The sequence below is a fragment of the Fragaria vesca genome, linkage group LG1 (assembly GCF_000184155.1).
Source record: "Fragaria vesca subsp. vesca linkage group LG1, FraVesHawaii_1.0, whole genome shotgun sequence".
Lineage (NCBI taxonomy): Eukaryota > Viridiplantae > Streptophyta > Magnoliopsida > Rosales > Rosaceae > Fragaria > Fragaria vesca.
The window spans coordinates 19885315-19899421 of NC_020491.1; the positions used below are offsets into that span (position 1 = coordinate 19885315).

The 14107-nt window shown below is 36.8% G+C and overlaps 2 protein-coding genes and 1 pseudogene across 2 annotated transcripts; all 3 read left to right on the plus strand.

The window, feature by feature from the left end:
• Nucleotides 1-449: 449 nt before the first annotated feature.
• LOC101308818 lies at nucleotides 450-975 on the plus strand (annotated as a pseudogene).
• A 482-nt stretch (nucleotides 976-1457) lies between these two features.
• Nucleotides 1458-4709, plus strand: LOC101297776. The gene is made up of 5 exons (XM_004288460.1): nucleotides 1458-1667; nucleotides 1945-2165; nucleotides 3825-3929; nucleotides 4029-4100; nucleotides 4183-4709. The coding sequence occupies exons 1-5, from the start codon at nucleotides 1547-1549 to the stop codon at nucleotides 4252-4254; spliced, it is 591 nt and encodes a 196-aa protein (XP_004288508.1). The 5' UTR covers nucleotides 1458-1546; the 3' UTR covers nucleotides 4255-4709.
• Nucleotides 4710-5643: 934 nt separating this feature from the next.
• On the plus strand, nucleotides 5644-11350 carry LOC101309103. The gene is made up of 16 exons (XM_004289475.1): nucleotides 5644-5709; nucleotides 5798-6159; nucleotides 6565-6660; nucleotides 6755-6892; nucleotides 7923-8028; nucleotides 8120-8233; nucleotides 8329-8492; nucleotides 8611-8734; nucleotides 8928-9337; nucleotides 9420-9587; nucleotides 9676-9781; nucleotides 9917-10054; nucleotides 10176-10337; nucleotides 10433-10630; nucleotides 10763-11020; nucleotides 11222-11350. Exons 1-16 carry the CDS (start codon nucleotides 5644-5646, stop codon nucleotides 11348-11350), a joined length of 2739 nt encoding a protein of 912 aa, XP_004289523.1.
• Nucleotides 11351-14107: the final 2757 nt, after the last annotated feature.

The window sequence follows — 14107 nt, forward strand, 5'->3', positions numbered from 1 at the left end:
TGTGTCCACCTTATTTAATATTACAAGTTTGTCTTAACGGTAATGATGTAGCGTAACCAAGCTCTTAAACTTTTTGTAACCAAAATGAGTAGTCTACGAACCATTTAAGGTCATCCCATAATTAAAGATGACCTTAAATTCGAAAATGTACAATGGAAGTAGCAAAGAAGCTCTTGGAACAAACAAAAAATAGCAAAGAAACTCTTTTCTTTTTTGGTGATCCTATAGTCATTTGGGTTCCTATCATCTTATTTAAAATAAGAAATTTTTTTTTAATAAGATTTACAATAGGACTCCTTTTTTTTATATTATTTTTATAAGATTTACAATATGAATCTAAACCGACGTAAAGTGTACAACTACTGTATATAAATAAGGTGTCTTTTCCCCTCACCCTTCATAACCTTAAATATTTCTCTCGAGTTGTATTTCTAGCCAAAACCCTAACCATGTCGACTTTCACCGCACTTGAAGAGAATACTAAGAAGATGTTTACCCTCAGGAGCTCTGATGGCGAGGCCTTCGAGGTGGAGGAAGCAGTGGCGTTGCAGTCGCAGACGATCAAGCACATGATCGAGGACGACTGCGTCGAGAGAGGCATTTCTCTCCCGAACGTCAGTGGAAAAATCCTGACCAAGGTCATCGAGTACTGCAAAAAGCACGTCGGAGCCGTTGCAAAGGACAGCAGGCAAGTAGCAACTTTGGCCTGAGCAGCAACGAGGATGATGCACTCAAGACATGGGATGAGGATTCGTGAAGGAGTTGGAGGCAGACCAGAATGTGCTATTTGATATGATTATGACAGCGAATTACTTGAACATCAAGGGCTTGTTGGACGCGACGTGCGCACATGTTGCGGGCATGATGAGGGGGAAGACCCCCGAGGAAATAAGAACAATCTTCCATATCAAGAATGACTACACCAAGGAGGAAGAGGAGGAGGTTCGTCGTGAGAATCAGTGGGCTTTTGAGTAAAGTTTTAGTTGTTTGTTTGGTGTTTTACTAGCATAATATTTTGCATTCTATGTACTCGAGTGAAGTGATTGAGTTTTGGCATTTGATAATTTTTGTCCCATTGGATAAAACTTCTTTCAATATTGAGGATTTTGTGTTTAGCTTCTAATCCTAGGTTCTCGATCTTCATCTTCGATTAATAGTGTCGATTGAACATTAGATTGGTTACTTATGTGCTTCATTCTTAAGACTAAGACTTCAGTGAACTATATAAATTGAAAGTAGACTTTTGGATTTCGAACTCTAAAATAGAAAGTCTAATGGCGACTCAAACTTTTGGTGCTCGAACTCTAAACCACGTACTTAAAAGTATTCTCAGTACCCAAAAAAATTTACCATCAAAAGTAAGTAAAAAGTAAAAACATGAGATAAATATCCTCAGCTCTAAATCGGTGTAAATCCGAACTGCCTTTTCTATAAACCCCAAAAAACCCTAGCGAACTGAGATCTCAATATATATAACAGAGCGGTGGCATCACACTTCACACCCAACTCTCAGTCTCAGTAACCCAAAACCATCAGCCTCCTGGAAATGATGGAGCTCTGTACCACCACGTTTCAACCTCTCCCCAATCTCCTCATCCCAAACCCTAAAACCCACCTCCGCTCAAAACCATCCCTCCTATTCGCCCACTCTCTCAGGCTTCGCTCTCGTACGTTCCTCCTCCTATTTGCAATTTGTTATCTAATCCAAACGAACCCTTTTGAAATTATCAGTTTCTGCAACTTGGGTTTTGTGGGTTGTATTGTTTAATGTTAAGTCTGATGGAGACTACTAGCTTATTGGGTCTTCATTTCTTGTTTGGTTTTGATTTCGATTTGTTATGTTTAAACAGTTATTTGGGTTAGTTTCATTTGCGGTTGGGTTTGTTTTGTATTTTTGTTTCTTATGAATGACAGGCTGTTAATGTGTATGCGTCTGTGTTTCAGGATTGCTTTCGATTCGAGCTACATCTTCCGAAGAAAGTGGGGCAAAAGCTTATTCTGGTGAAGAGCCAGATGGGGTGGTATCTACTTATGATGTTCCGCAGCCGGAAAAGAAGCCTTACGGTCAAGCTGTGGTAGAGGAAGCACCACCAGAGGACCTGATTGTGAATGGCAGTGAAGGTCAGTCACAGATATCTGAGTTGTTGGAGAACTTTAACTTAAAGGTAATGTACAGCTCTACAGCTTTTTCATATCATTATATCTTATTAACCAGTGGTTGTGATTTTTAGTGGTAGATTGGTAGGTATTATCAATTATGTTCCCAGAGTTATAAATTTAAAGAATTGTTGTGTTGCTTATCCAATAGTTTGGCTTCTTTGTGGTCAAGCATGTAACTATGTTGTATAATGATGTTTTCAACTTAACGAACTTTTATCATTTGGTTTTGTCTAAAACCGAATTTTTAGTAGAATGAGTATTCGGTTGCAATGATGATTCAGAAAATACTTGAGAGTGTCTAAGAGTTCTCTATGGAAGTCTGACAATCATGTTAATCTGAGCGGTTACCTGCGCAACAGTTTTTAAATTTGGTTTGGGGAAAGATTTTTGTAGTTGTGTTTTGTTGGCTTGCTATATTCATTTAATTTTGTTTTTGTTAAAATTCTTGCAAAGAATGCTGTACAACTATGACCTGGTTGCAATGATGATTCAGTAACTATTGAGAGTGTACACGTATGCTCAATGGAAGTCCGACAATCATGTCGATCTGAGCGGTTAGCTGAGCAACTTGGTGTTTTAGATTCGATTTGATGAAAGATTTGTTTTTTTATTTCCTTTGGCTCAACCGCCTTTTTTATTTTGTTTATATTCTTATAACAATATAGTAGACCTACAAACTTGGTTGCAATGATGATTCAGTAGCTATTGAGAGTGTTCACGAATGCTCAATGGAAGTCTGACAATCATGTCGATCTGAGCGGTTAGCTGAGCAACTTGGTGTTTTAGATTTGGTTTGATGATGGATGTGTGTTTTATTTAGCCCGTGTTTTCTTTAGCCCAACCACATCTTTTCTTTTGTTTATATACTTACAAACAATATAGCAGAAGTGTAGAACAACCAACTTGGTTGCAATGATGATTCAGTAACTATTGAGAGTGTTTACGAATGCTCAATGGAAGTCCGACAATCATGTCGATCTGAGCGGTTAGCTGAGCAACTTGGTGTTTACATTTGGTTTGATTAAGGATGTGTTTTTTATTTTTCGTTAGCCCAACCACATCTTTTCTTTTGTTCAAATTCTTACAAAAAATATTGTGAAAGTGTAGAACAACCAACTTGTTTGCAATGATGATTCAGTAACTTTTGAGTGTGTTCCTCGAATGCTCAATGGAAGTCCGACATATATGTCGATCTGAGCGGTTACCTGAGCAACTCGTTGTTTTAACTTTTGTTTGATGAAATGTTTTTCGAGTTGTAGCCTCTTAAAGACTATACTTAGTGTTCTTATTTTCATCAGTTCGTATTTTCATCATTTACATAGTGTCAGTTATATGCTGTTTTGTAGTTCCCTATACCTTTTCTTGTACCTTCTTTAGGTTACTATACATGTGCAGTTGCACTGCATCCTTTAGTCTGAGAAGTACAGTGTTACAATAACAGTCATGATATGATCCTAAATTGCTGTCAGGCCTCCATTTTACATCCTTTATCATGATTGCTGTATTTTCTTTTGGTGAAGCTTATATATCATTCTTCATTCTGTCCGTCTAATTGAATAACTTTTGTGTCATTTATCTCAAAATTTTACAATGATTATCCAAGTTTGTCCAGCTTCGTACCTTTCCAGCTGCTTATTGATGACTTTCTCATTGACTGATTGCAGTTGGACAATGATGATTCATATGTCTTTCTACTATACGGTGGTGGTGCCTTGGTTACCCTGTGGTTAGCATCAGCAATCATAGGTGCTATTGATTCTATTCCATTGGTGCGTTACCCTAGTCGTTTTTATGTCTGTCTATTGATTTACAATTGTAAGTACTGCCCTTTTTCTGGTATACTGATGATGCTCATCATATGACATCAGTTCCCCAAGTTGCTGGAAGTTGTGGGTCTTGGATACACAATATGGTTTAGCAGTCGGTATCTGATATTCAAGGTACTTTTAGTTTGCTTGCTTTAGAAATTCTTAACTGATTGACCATGTCTAAGCATACTTAAAGATGACAAATTTGTTGCAGAAAAACAGAGAGGAGTTGGTTGCTAAAGTCCAAGTTCTAAAGCAGCAGGTTCTTGGTTCAAATGATGACTGATAATTAGGTCCTTTTTGCTGTTGTGCAAAGTGATCAATGTAGAGCTTTCGTTTGGTCTCAACTATAGGTGATATATGTGTTGCTCTTTCGTTATAGAAAGCTTAGATATTGACCTTGAATATCCTTGTTTCTTCAGGCCAGAAAAAAGTAAAATAAAGTAAATATTCCTTTGTTGTTCTGCCCTCTGAGACTTCCCTTTTACCAGAATTTAGCCCTACCCTGTTAACCTAGATATGGATCCAACAGTTGTGTTAGTTTCCATTTCGGCTACCAGGGAGCATCAATTTTGAGACGCAGCATGCAGTTTGCTTTCCGGATCCTGAAGTTATCAATAATCTGAGAAACGTGGGCATCATTTGGATAGAGTGATATCATACTAGGATATGCAAAATTTGTTCTCCAGTACGTTAAAGCATAAGGCTATGGATTGGCTACTTGCCTAGTATATTAAAATCCTGAAACATTGTGTTTTGATAACTAAAGATTCTGTAGGATTAGCAGGATCAAACTCTGAAGGAAGTAAAATCCTACTACACAAAATAAGTCACCATATCACTCGATTTATTTCTGAAAACAAAACAAATAAATATAATCTTGATCTGAAAACAAAATAAATAAATAACTGGTCTCTTTCTACGGTAATTGTGAAAAGTTCAATTCATTGTTTTCTATTCCTAACTAGGAGAATGGATCACTAGCTTCATCATACGCAATTACACAATAAACTAGTAGGATCCTCTCAGTTTTACTTGGTCTGTCCCAGAGATGAGACATGCACAAGTTAAAACAGAGACGGATCGAGTTTCATAATTTTGGTCAAACCAGTTGGGAGACAAAACTGCAAAGAAAGAAGAATCCCGACCGTTATGAGAGACATTTGCCACATTAATCCGAATACTTATTGCGCACGTCTCCTTAAACCCTACTTTCCTTATATTTCACCGGTAATTTTTTTTTTTTTTCCTTTTTAGATAGATTGAAACCCATTTACTACAAAGTGTTAATTATTTTGTTTATTTTTCTTGTAGATGGAGAGAAATCTGGAAGGTTTTCTGAAAACGATTTGAGAATGAGAAATGAAATAAAAAGAGATTTACTGAGACTATTCTGGAATATTGTGTTTGACTCTGATGTGTAAGTTGTTTCTCTTTCTAAATCCTAATTCTCCTTGAAACCCAATTTTGTACAAATGTTTTTTCATTAGAAGTGTAGATATCCTCAAACGATTACAAAAGATCTTGGTTGATGCTTCTTTCTCTTTCATTGACCCTATAAATCTGAGGTCTCCTAGTGTCTTTAGTAACTTCCTTTGCTGTTCTTTTATTTCTTTGAGGGCTAGGAAGGGTTAGAAATACTCAACGAGATTAAGAGAAGTTTTCTTGATCATTGATGGCCGCCTTCATTGAGGGTTTGGCCAAAAGGTTTGTCACTGATGGCTTGAAAGGGGTGGCAGAGGTAATAACAATGTAACATTTTTAAGTTTTTGTGCTCAAGTTTCATGCTTTGAGGTTCTTTTAACTTTAGTTTCCACTGTAATGTACAGAAGCTTGAACACCAATCTGCCCCTGATGTCAAACTCAACTCTGTTGCACCGCTCCCCTTGGATGACGAAACTGCACACAATTTATGTCCCGATAAAAGCATGGAGGGAGCCCTTAAATCGCAAGTGAATCATGCTTGTGTTCCTAGTGCTCCCCCATTGTCAGTCAACTCTTCTTTGGAGATTAATGAATATGTTGTGGAGCAAAGTCCAAGTCTTGGTGCACATGAAACAATTCACACATCGAGTTTGACTGCGTCCCTAAACACTTCCGTTACAAAAGAAACCGAAATAAGTGAATGTTCAGGCAGCAGTACAGTTCTCAATACTAATGAAATTTCTCAGTCACCCAAATATCCTGTCAGGTTTGCGTTTATTTGTATGATTCTTTTGTAACTTTATTGTGCTACTGTGGGGAAACTAATTATTTAGGATTGCAGGACTCATGCTGGTGTAGACGTTAATGCACATCCAGTTCCTTCCATGGTTCATCTCTCAGTATGTAATGCAAGGTTAGTTTAGTTAGGAAGCTGAACCGCTAGTTCATTCCAGAACTTGTCCATATATGGTATTTTGTAGAGTTTCAGAATAATTCTGACAAAAAAAAAAGAGTTTCAGAATATTGCACTTAACCAGTACTTGAACTTCCCTTGAGTAGTGCTTGACCCCTTAGAGTAAAAAGGGTTATAACTTGTGTCTTTGCTGTGTGAAATATAGGGAAGATTTTTAGAAGTTTATGTGATGTTTAATTATTGAGCATAGTGCTGTAGATATATTCATCCCATTGGAGGTATAGTTCAGCTAGTTGCAACTGTAACAACTAGTTTGACAAACTTGAAAAAGGAAGTAGTTAAAGCAATTGAGGGGTTAATCTCTTAAATTACCAAAATTTGAATTTTTTTTTTTTCGGCAAATGCTTATTTGAAGATAGTATTAACTTTTTTCATGCCATGTATCCAGAGAGCTAGGCACATGGGGTGCTGCAATTTCTTATGAAGCATGTGTTAGGCTCTGCCTTCATGCATGGGCAAACCACTATTCCACTGAAGTTCATTGTTTCCTTGAGAATGAATGTGCACTGTTGCGTGACGCATTTGGGTGAGTAAGATTCCTTGTTTCCTGTTCATTTTTTCCTAACAAAATGTTTTCTCTTGATAATGCATTAGCATACGAGTAGTGAGGGGTGTGGAGGTAGGGCTTAGGTGAATGTCTATAGTAGTTACTAGAAATGGGGTACTATATGAGAATGGGGTATCTTATATTTTCTGCCTTGTGATATTCCTCAACTCACACCTAATATTTCAGCCTACAGAATGTATTATTACAATCAGAAGCTGAACTTTTGGCAAAAGGGTCTTCGGAGCTCTCAAGTGAAACAGCTGCTACAAATCCTGTGAAAACTTCTGGAAAAATAAAATTGCAAGGTGAAGTACTTGGCTCCGTTTTCACATTTTAATTTATTTTACTGCCAATATGTCAGGGTCTTCATCATCTTATTAAGTTTCATCATTACGCAGTTCGCAAAGTAATGATGGGTTTGGATGAATCACCTTCCAGCTGCAGTCTTTCATCTCTAAAACAACCAAAGATTAACAAAGACTCAATTGGTAGACATGTCTCCAATTTAAGGTCCAGTGTATATCCCTGGCTAAAATCTGTATGGAAGAATTATTTACCACCCTGTGCTCCTGCAAGAGGTTCCTTCCATCGGAGTTTGGATTATGTGCAGACTAAAACTAAACGTGTTGTAAAGGTACCCCGGCTCCTTAAAGCTGCGGCAAGTACTTTGTGCAATCCATCCTTATCATCACATGGTATGTATCTCTAAATGTTTTAATACATTCCGAGGACAGAAGACTAAATTAGTTTACACCTTTTCCTGCGGTGGCTGGATTTCTTTCCTTTTATGTAGTATCTTAATACAAATTGACCTCGTCTTTGTCAGAAACATATTCTTGCTTGTTGAGATTGAGAAGCTCACCTGAAGAGGATGCAGTTCAAATGCAACCAGGATCTGGCGAAACTCATTTCTTGTCTGTACTCTTTTGCTTGCCTAATCCTTTTGGGTTTGCCTTTTCCTTTTATTTGGTCCATGAAGAGTTCTAACTGAGTACCTGCGTTAATACAGTTTTCCAGATAGCCTTGGTGATGATTTAATCATAGCAGTTCAAGATTCCAAACGACAGCATTGTGGTCATGCCCGAGCTCAAGTGTCTGCTATTGCTGATAAGCCTGTATGTTTTTTAGAATTCAGCGAATTCCCTTGCATTGATAACTATGGTTGATAGTTATGTTAAAGAGATTTATTCTTTATGTTAAATCCAGGGTGACAAGTTACGATGGTGGCCTATATATACCGATCTAGAGCTTGAACCTGTAGGCAGAATTCAGTTGTGCATGGAGTATTCCACAAATCCAGATGACAATCATCATGTTAAGGTATGTATATGACAACTTATTGTATTAACGGTAATCAAATATTTTCTAGGAAATTGATATTTATTATACTTTTTTTCATTCCTTCCTGTGTACAGTTTGGCTCCATTGCAGAAACTGCGGCATATGACTATGTCTTCGTAGCTGCAGTCAAATTTCAACATTGTCAGCAAAGAAGCTTCTTGATAGATGGCCCTTGGAATTGGTTACTGACTGAATTCGCATCTTACTTTGGAATATCCAAGGCATACACAAAATTAAGGTAGTGAAATATGTTAAAATGGAAACTGTTTTTTTAACTTGTTATGCCAAACTGGATTTACATTGTTTGGGATCATCAAGGAGCCATTGTAAATTTGTAATATCTATTCTTTTTGCAGGCACCTTTCCTTCATTATGGATGTGGCAACACCAACCAATGACTGTCTAACCGTAGTACATGATATGCTATCTGATATACTGATAATGAAGGGAAATATCACAAATCAGCTTAGTCCATTGGAGGTATGAGAATACATCTTGATAATTCTTCTTTTCAGTTTTTGTCATGGTATTAGAGTGATGAAACCAATGATGTATTTATTCTAGGTGGTATCTGTGTATACCATTATTACTTAGTTTAATATATGTTCCAATTTTGCAATGTGACATTTTGCTTCAATTTGTATTCATCTTTTTCCAATTATAAAACTTCCAGAATCATATGCTGGTGAAGATTTTGGATCAAGTAAACCAGACTCTTGCTTTGGTTTTCGAGAATTACAAGTCACTTGAAGAAGATTCGCCTTCAGGGATGATGAATATTCCTAAACCTGCCAGTGGGTTGGCGGCACCAGCTTTGGGACCTGCATTCCAGCTATACTCCCTTCTGCATGATTTTTTGTTGAGTCCTGAGGCGCAAATGAAACTCTGCAGATATTTTCGTGTTGCTGCAAAGAAGAGATTAAGAATGCACTTTGTGGAGACAGATAACCTCATTCTAAGCAGTAATGATGGCACACAGAATGATTCCGTCACTTCTTATCAGAGGATGAATTCTCTGGTCTCGAGTATCAGAAATGAAATTCTCACTGATTTAAGAATCCAGAACCAGAACATCCTCCCAAGGTATCCATCCATATGTTAATAGCCTTCTAGACCTGATGACTGTAGATTAACTGTACACACCTCACGCTTGATTTTTGTGCAGTTTTCTAGACCTTCCAAATATTTCTTCATCCATATACAACGTTGAGCTCTGCAGTAGATTGCATGCTTTCCTTGTTGCATGTCCTCCTTCAGGCCTATCACCTCCAGTTGCAGAACTTATTATTGCAACAGCCGAATTTCAGAGAGATCTGTCCTTGTGGAACATCAAGTAAATGTTTTTTTCTCAAATTGTAATCTGTATTTTTATTACATTGCCTTTTGTTTGTATATGTTCTCATTAAGAACTCTGTTTGCAGTCCTGTAGATGGTGGAGTTAATGCTAAAGAATTGTTTCACTCGCATATAGTTTCATGGATTGAAAACAAGCATCAAGCTTTGCTTGACAGGTGCAAACAAGATAAGGTATATATCTATTTACAGCATCGCACAGGTCTTCAACCAAACTTCCTACTATATGTTTATTTATAGCTTACAAGGATACAATCAGAAGCAAACAGCTTCCTGGTATCACTTGCTTACAATAATCATCTATTACAGGAAAACTGGTCTGAGAAAGAAACACAGAATGAGACAACTCCGTTTATTCATGCCACTTACAACCAGCTGATGGACACGCTCCATGAATATGAGATCATCAGTTCTCACTTGCCGATGTATACATCTGCTTTGGAGATTGTATGTGCAATTCTCTTTTCAAGTCTTTCTTCTTTCAGTAATTTTCTAGCCTTCTTTTTTCTGTTTTATTCTCTGAACCTAAAATTACAATGACTAATTCCTAGATGTTATTTGTGTAAAGGCTATTGCAGATGTTGAGAATGCAGTTGCTAAAACTTTGGAAAGACGCTATTCTAATGTTTTATCACCACTGAAGGACAATCTGAGAAACAAAGTACTAGGCAACAAGTATCTCAAAAAGTTATCCAACCAAACCATTGAGACTTATTCTGTCCCAGCTGAGGTAACCTTCTTTTGGATATGAATGGTATATGAAATTTGATCATCCTCTTTATTGGCTGAATCATTGATATGTCTCCCCGTTTTTTTTTTAATCAGGTAGGAATAGTTTTCAACTCCATGAAATGCATGATAGATGTCATGTGGCCCAACATAGAAGCCAAGTTCGAGTCTTGGCTTCCTTGTGTAGCTGATGATGGATACACCAGGGGAGAACATCTCAATGATGCAACTGTACTCCTGAGAACCAAATACAGGAATTACCGACGAGCAATTGTGGAGAAGCTTGCAAAGAATGTGAGTGAAAGTTGCATCTGCACTTCTTAATATTAAGTGTTAAACACTGCCAAACTATCCATTATTAATAAATTTTATTACCTTAATGATTAAAGACAGATGTTGATGAGTAGTAATATATGTTTTTTACAGGCTAGAGTCCAGGCAGCAACAAAGTTGAAGAACATTATGCGAGACTCGAAGGAAGTGGAATCAGAGGTCCGAATTAGAATGCAACCTTTAGAGGATCTTTTGCAAAAGGAAATAGATAATCTCAGTACTGTCGCCAATCCTACTGTTTGCGTAGAAATCTGCCACGAATTTTGGGATAGGACAGGACAGGATGTCCTGCGTCTCTTGGAAGATAGGAGGAGCAGATCCTGGTACAAAGGCCTCCGTGTTGCAGTTTCTGTAAGTTGTTACACTTCAGTCATTGAGCTTCCAAATTTTTTCTAAATCTGATAATTTAGTAAAAAGAAACCTCACTTGAACAACTCTAATGCTCACCAAATTTTCCTTCTGGAGTTAACTTCCAGATTTTTCAATATTGATCAAGTACATTGTTAAATTACTAGCTTGTAATCCTCTTAATTGGTTTAACCTGTCATGCAGATCGTGGATGACATATTTGGCTCGGAAATGCAAAGACTGTGCAGGAACTCATTGAAAGAAAGAGACATGGCGCCACCCGAATCAATAAAGGAAGTACATTCCATTCTTGATCAGGATGCTGCAATATAACAAGGAGACCACACAAGCATATAGGTTATATTTTTTCTTATTTTCTGAATTAAGAGACAACACAAGCATATAGAAGGTCAGAATGATGATAGAAGAGACAACACAGAAAAGCATAGTTTAGAGGGTTCTCAGCCCATGTTCTCAATTTGAGTCGATTAGTCAATCTATTGTAGGTTTGATCTGAAAAGTCCAGTGTATAGGTAATTTGATCATAGTGAACTAAATGAAATGTATTCTCTCATTGAGCAATGAAGATTCAAACTCCATACTTTGTACAAATATCAATAATTATTACCAAAAGAAAACAAATATCACTAATTACAACCAAGGATTCCATCTACATTTTATCTTGATTGAAAATGACCACAGGAGTACTCATAGTTCGACTTCAGCTAGCAGGGAAGGCTCTAATATTGTGATAACTTTAAATGATCCAGGGTTTCTTGATTGCCCAATTTGCTTTGAACCCTTGACCGTGCCTGTCTTTCAGTGTGATCAAAATGGGCATACAGCTTGCTCCTTGTGCTGCACCAAAATTAAAAACAAGTGCCCCTCTTGTTCCTGCCACATTCGCTCTTATCGTTGCAGGGCCATCGAGAAAGTTCTGGAATCAAGTACAACTCCATGCCGAGATATGAAGTATGGCTGCAATATTCTGGTAACTTACAACAAGAAGAATGAACATGAGAAGACGTGTATATTTTCGCCTTGCTCATGCCCTTGTGTAGGCTGCAATTTTGTATCTTCAACCAAGGAGTTATACCGACACTTCAGTAATGATCATTTGTATTCGACAAACTCTGGCGGCCTTGATTTCAGTTTCCCAATTAGCAATACAATTAAAAAGAATGACAGCTTTCTTGTCCTCCGAGAAAAGCAATGGGGTACACTATTTGTCCGAGAAAAGCAATGGGGTACACTATTTGTCCTCCACAATTGTATTGAAATTCTGGGAAATGTTGTGGCTGTTAGTTGTATTCAACCTAGCTTCATGGATGATTTCAACTATGAACTTCTTGTCACTAACAAGGGAAGTTCTCTCATGTTTCGGTCTGTGACAACAAGCACTCCAAGCCTGAAGGTGGTTAATGGCTCTCCTTCAAGAATTTTTCTTTTTATCCCATCCGAGTTTTTCACTTGTGGTCGGGTTAATATTGATGTTACCATATGGCGCAAATGTCGAAGCATGCCTTTCCTCCGGTGAGAGAAGCCTTTTAAATTTTATATTGTAGGGGCACGATTTCTCCAAATGGTTTTTGAGGTCAAAAATGTGTAGCGCAATGGTTGTGCCTCTATAATTATATTAGTCCTGTAACTTATGGTTGTGCCTCTATAATTCTGTAACATGTTCGATCATATCCTTGGTTAGTTGGTTTTCTTGTTATGATTTTGCAATTGTTTCCCTTTGTATATGATCTCAGTTTGTGCCTTGATTTTCTTGAATTTGAAAAGCATGCATATGCATCATGTTAAGAAATGCGACGTACGTACTAGATAGCCTTACTATAGGGACTACATTCTAGATCTGCTCCTGCATGTATGTGATTTTTCTTTTTACTATGATCTTGTTGTATTGTAGGGGATCAAACCTCTGATTTGACAATATTTTAAACTAACTTTCCATTCAAATAAGTTCTTGTTACACCGATATTTAGGATTTGAATATGATCCCAGAGGTGAAGATTACATAAACGAGAAGAAAAACGTCAAAGTAGGTATATACACGTACATTGGGGTTTTATTTTTAGCGAGAAATAAAGAGTTTATGATCAAGAGAAACTTTAAATACACACTCCTAATATCTTAATACACATCCTTTACTTAATACATCACTTATCAAATTTTTAATTTCAGTATATATTATACTTAATACACATTCCAAACTGACTAAAATGCCCTTAATTTATGAAATATTCTGTTATTTAATATAATTAATATATATTTACAATTTGGTACCTCTTTTTACATATTATTTTGTCTAATTTTTACTATCATCGTTCAATTTATAATCAGATGATTATTGTTATATCCCAACTCCAAATCACCAATACAAGTTTTCAAAATTCACAAGCTAGTACAACTGTAGAAGTAGACCTGTAAATGAACTGGATCTTGATCCGGACCCGCTCCGGATCCGTGGTTTTTAAACGGGTTTGGATCGAAAATTTGACCCGTTGATCCATTAAAGACCCGGATCCATTTGCCCGTTTATTAAACGGATTGGATACGGATCGAGGTTAATTCAATCAGTTAAGGACCCGGATCTGTTTTAAAATAATTAAATAATATTTTTATAAACATAATATTACAGATAAATATTAAATAATATAACAATTATGGAAAACCTAAACGTCTACATTAAACCTTACCATCATTCGAGACGCTGATGATCGAGGAAAGCCATCGTTTGGTTTACCAGAAAGCTTAGAAGGTTGTGCTTCATTAAAGCAATCTCATCTCCTCTCAGATGTTATTACGTCTCTCACTCTATATGAAAGAAAGAACTCTGCTCCACTTTGGTTATCAAACTATTGATCTGGTAAGAGAGCCATATCTCCCTTTTACAAATTTATTCAATCTTTTCAGCAATATGTTAATGGGTTAGTTTATTTATAATCATATCTTGGTAATTGATTGTTACTTTTCTGGTTTATGAAAATTTATCATAAAACTATGAAATTATTATCTAACATTTGAAAATATTTATTATTATAAACGGATCTGATTAACGGGTCAGGTATCCATTAACCCGCCGGA

Bases quoted from the DNA above. Each gene is read 5' to 3' on its own strand.
- LOC101309103 (XM_004289475.1), top strand. From the start codon at position 5,644: ATGGCCGCCTTCATTGAGGGTTTGGCCAAAAGGTTTGTCACTGATGGC. The intron at 5,710-5,797 runs GTAATAACAATG...TGTAATGTACAG, and splicing joins GCTTGAAAGGGGTGGCAGAG to AAGCTTGAACACCAATCTGC. The intron at 10,338-10,432 runs GTAACCTTCTTT...TTTTTTAATCAG, and splicing joins CTTATTCTGTCCCAGCTGAG to GTAGGAATAGTTTTCAACTC.
- LOC101297776 (XM_004288460.1), top strand. From the start codon at position 1,547: ATGATGGAGCTCTGTACCACCACGTTTCAACCTCTCCCCAATCTCCTC. The intron at 1,668-1,944 runs GTACGTTCCTCC...TCTGTGTTTCAG, and splicing joins CTCTCTCAGGCTTCGCTCTC to GATTGCTTTCGATTCGAGCT. The intron at 3,930-4,028 runs GTGCGTTACCCT...ATATGACATCAG, and splicing joins CTATTGATTCTATTCCATTG to TTCCCCAAGTTGCTGGAAGT.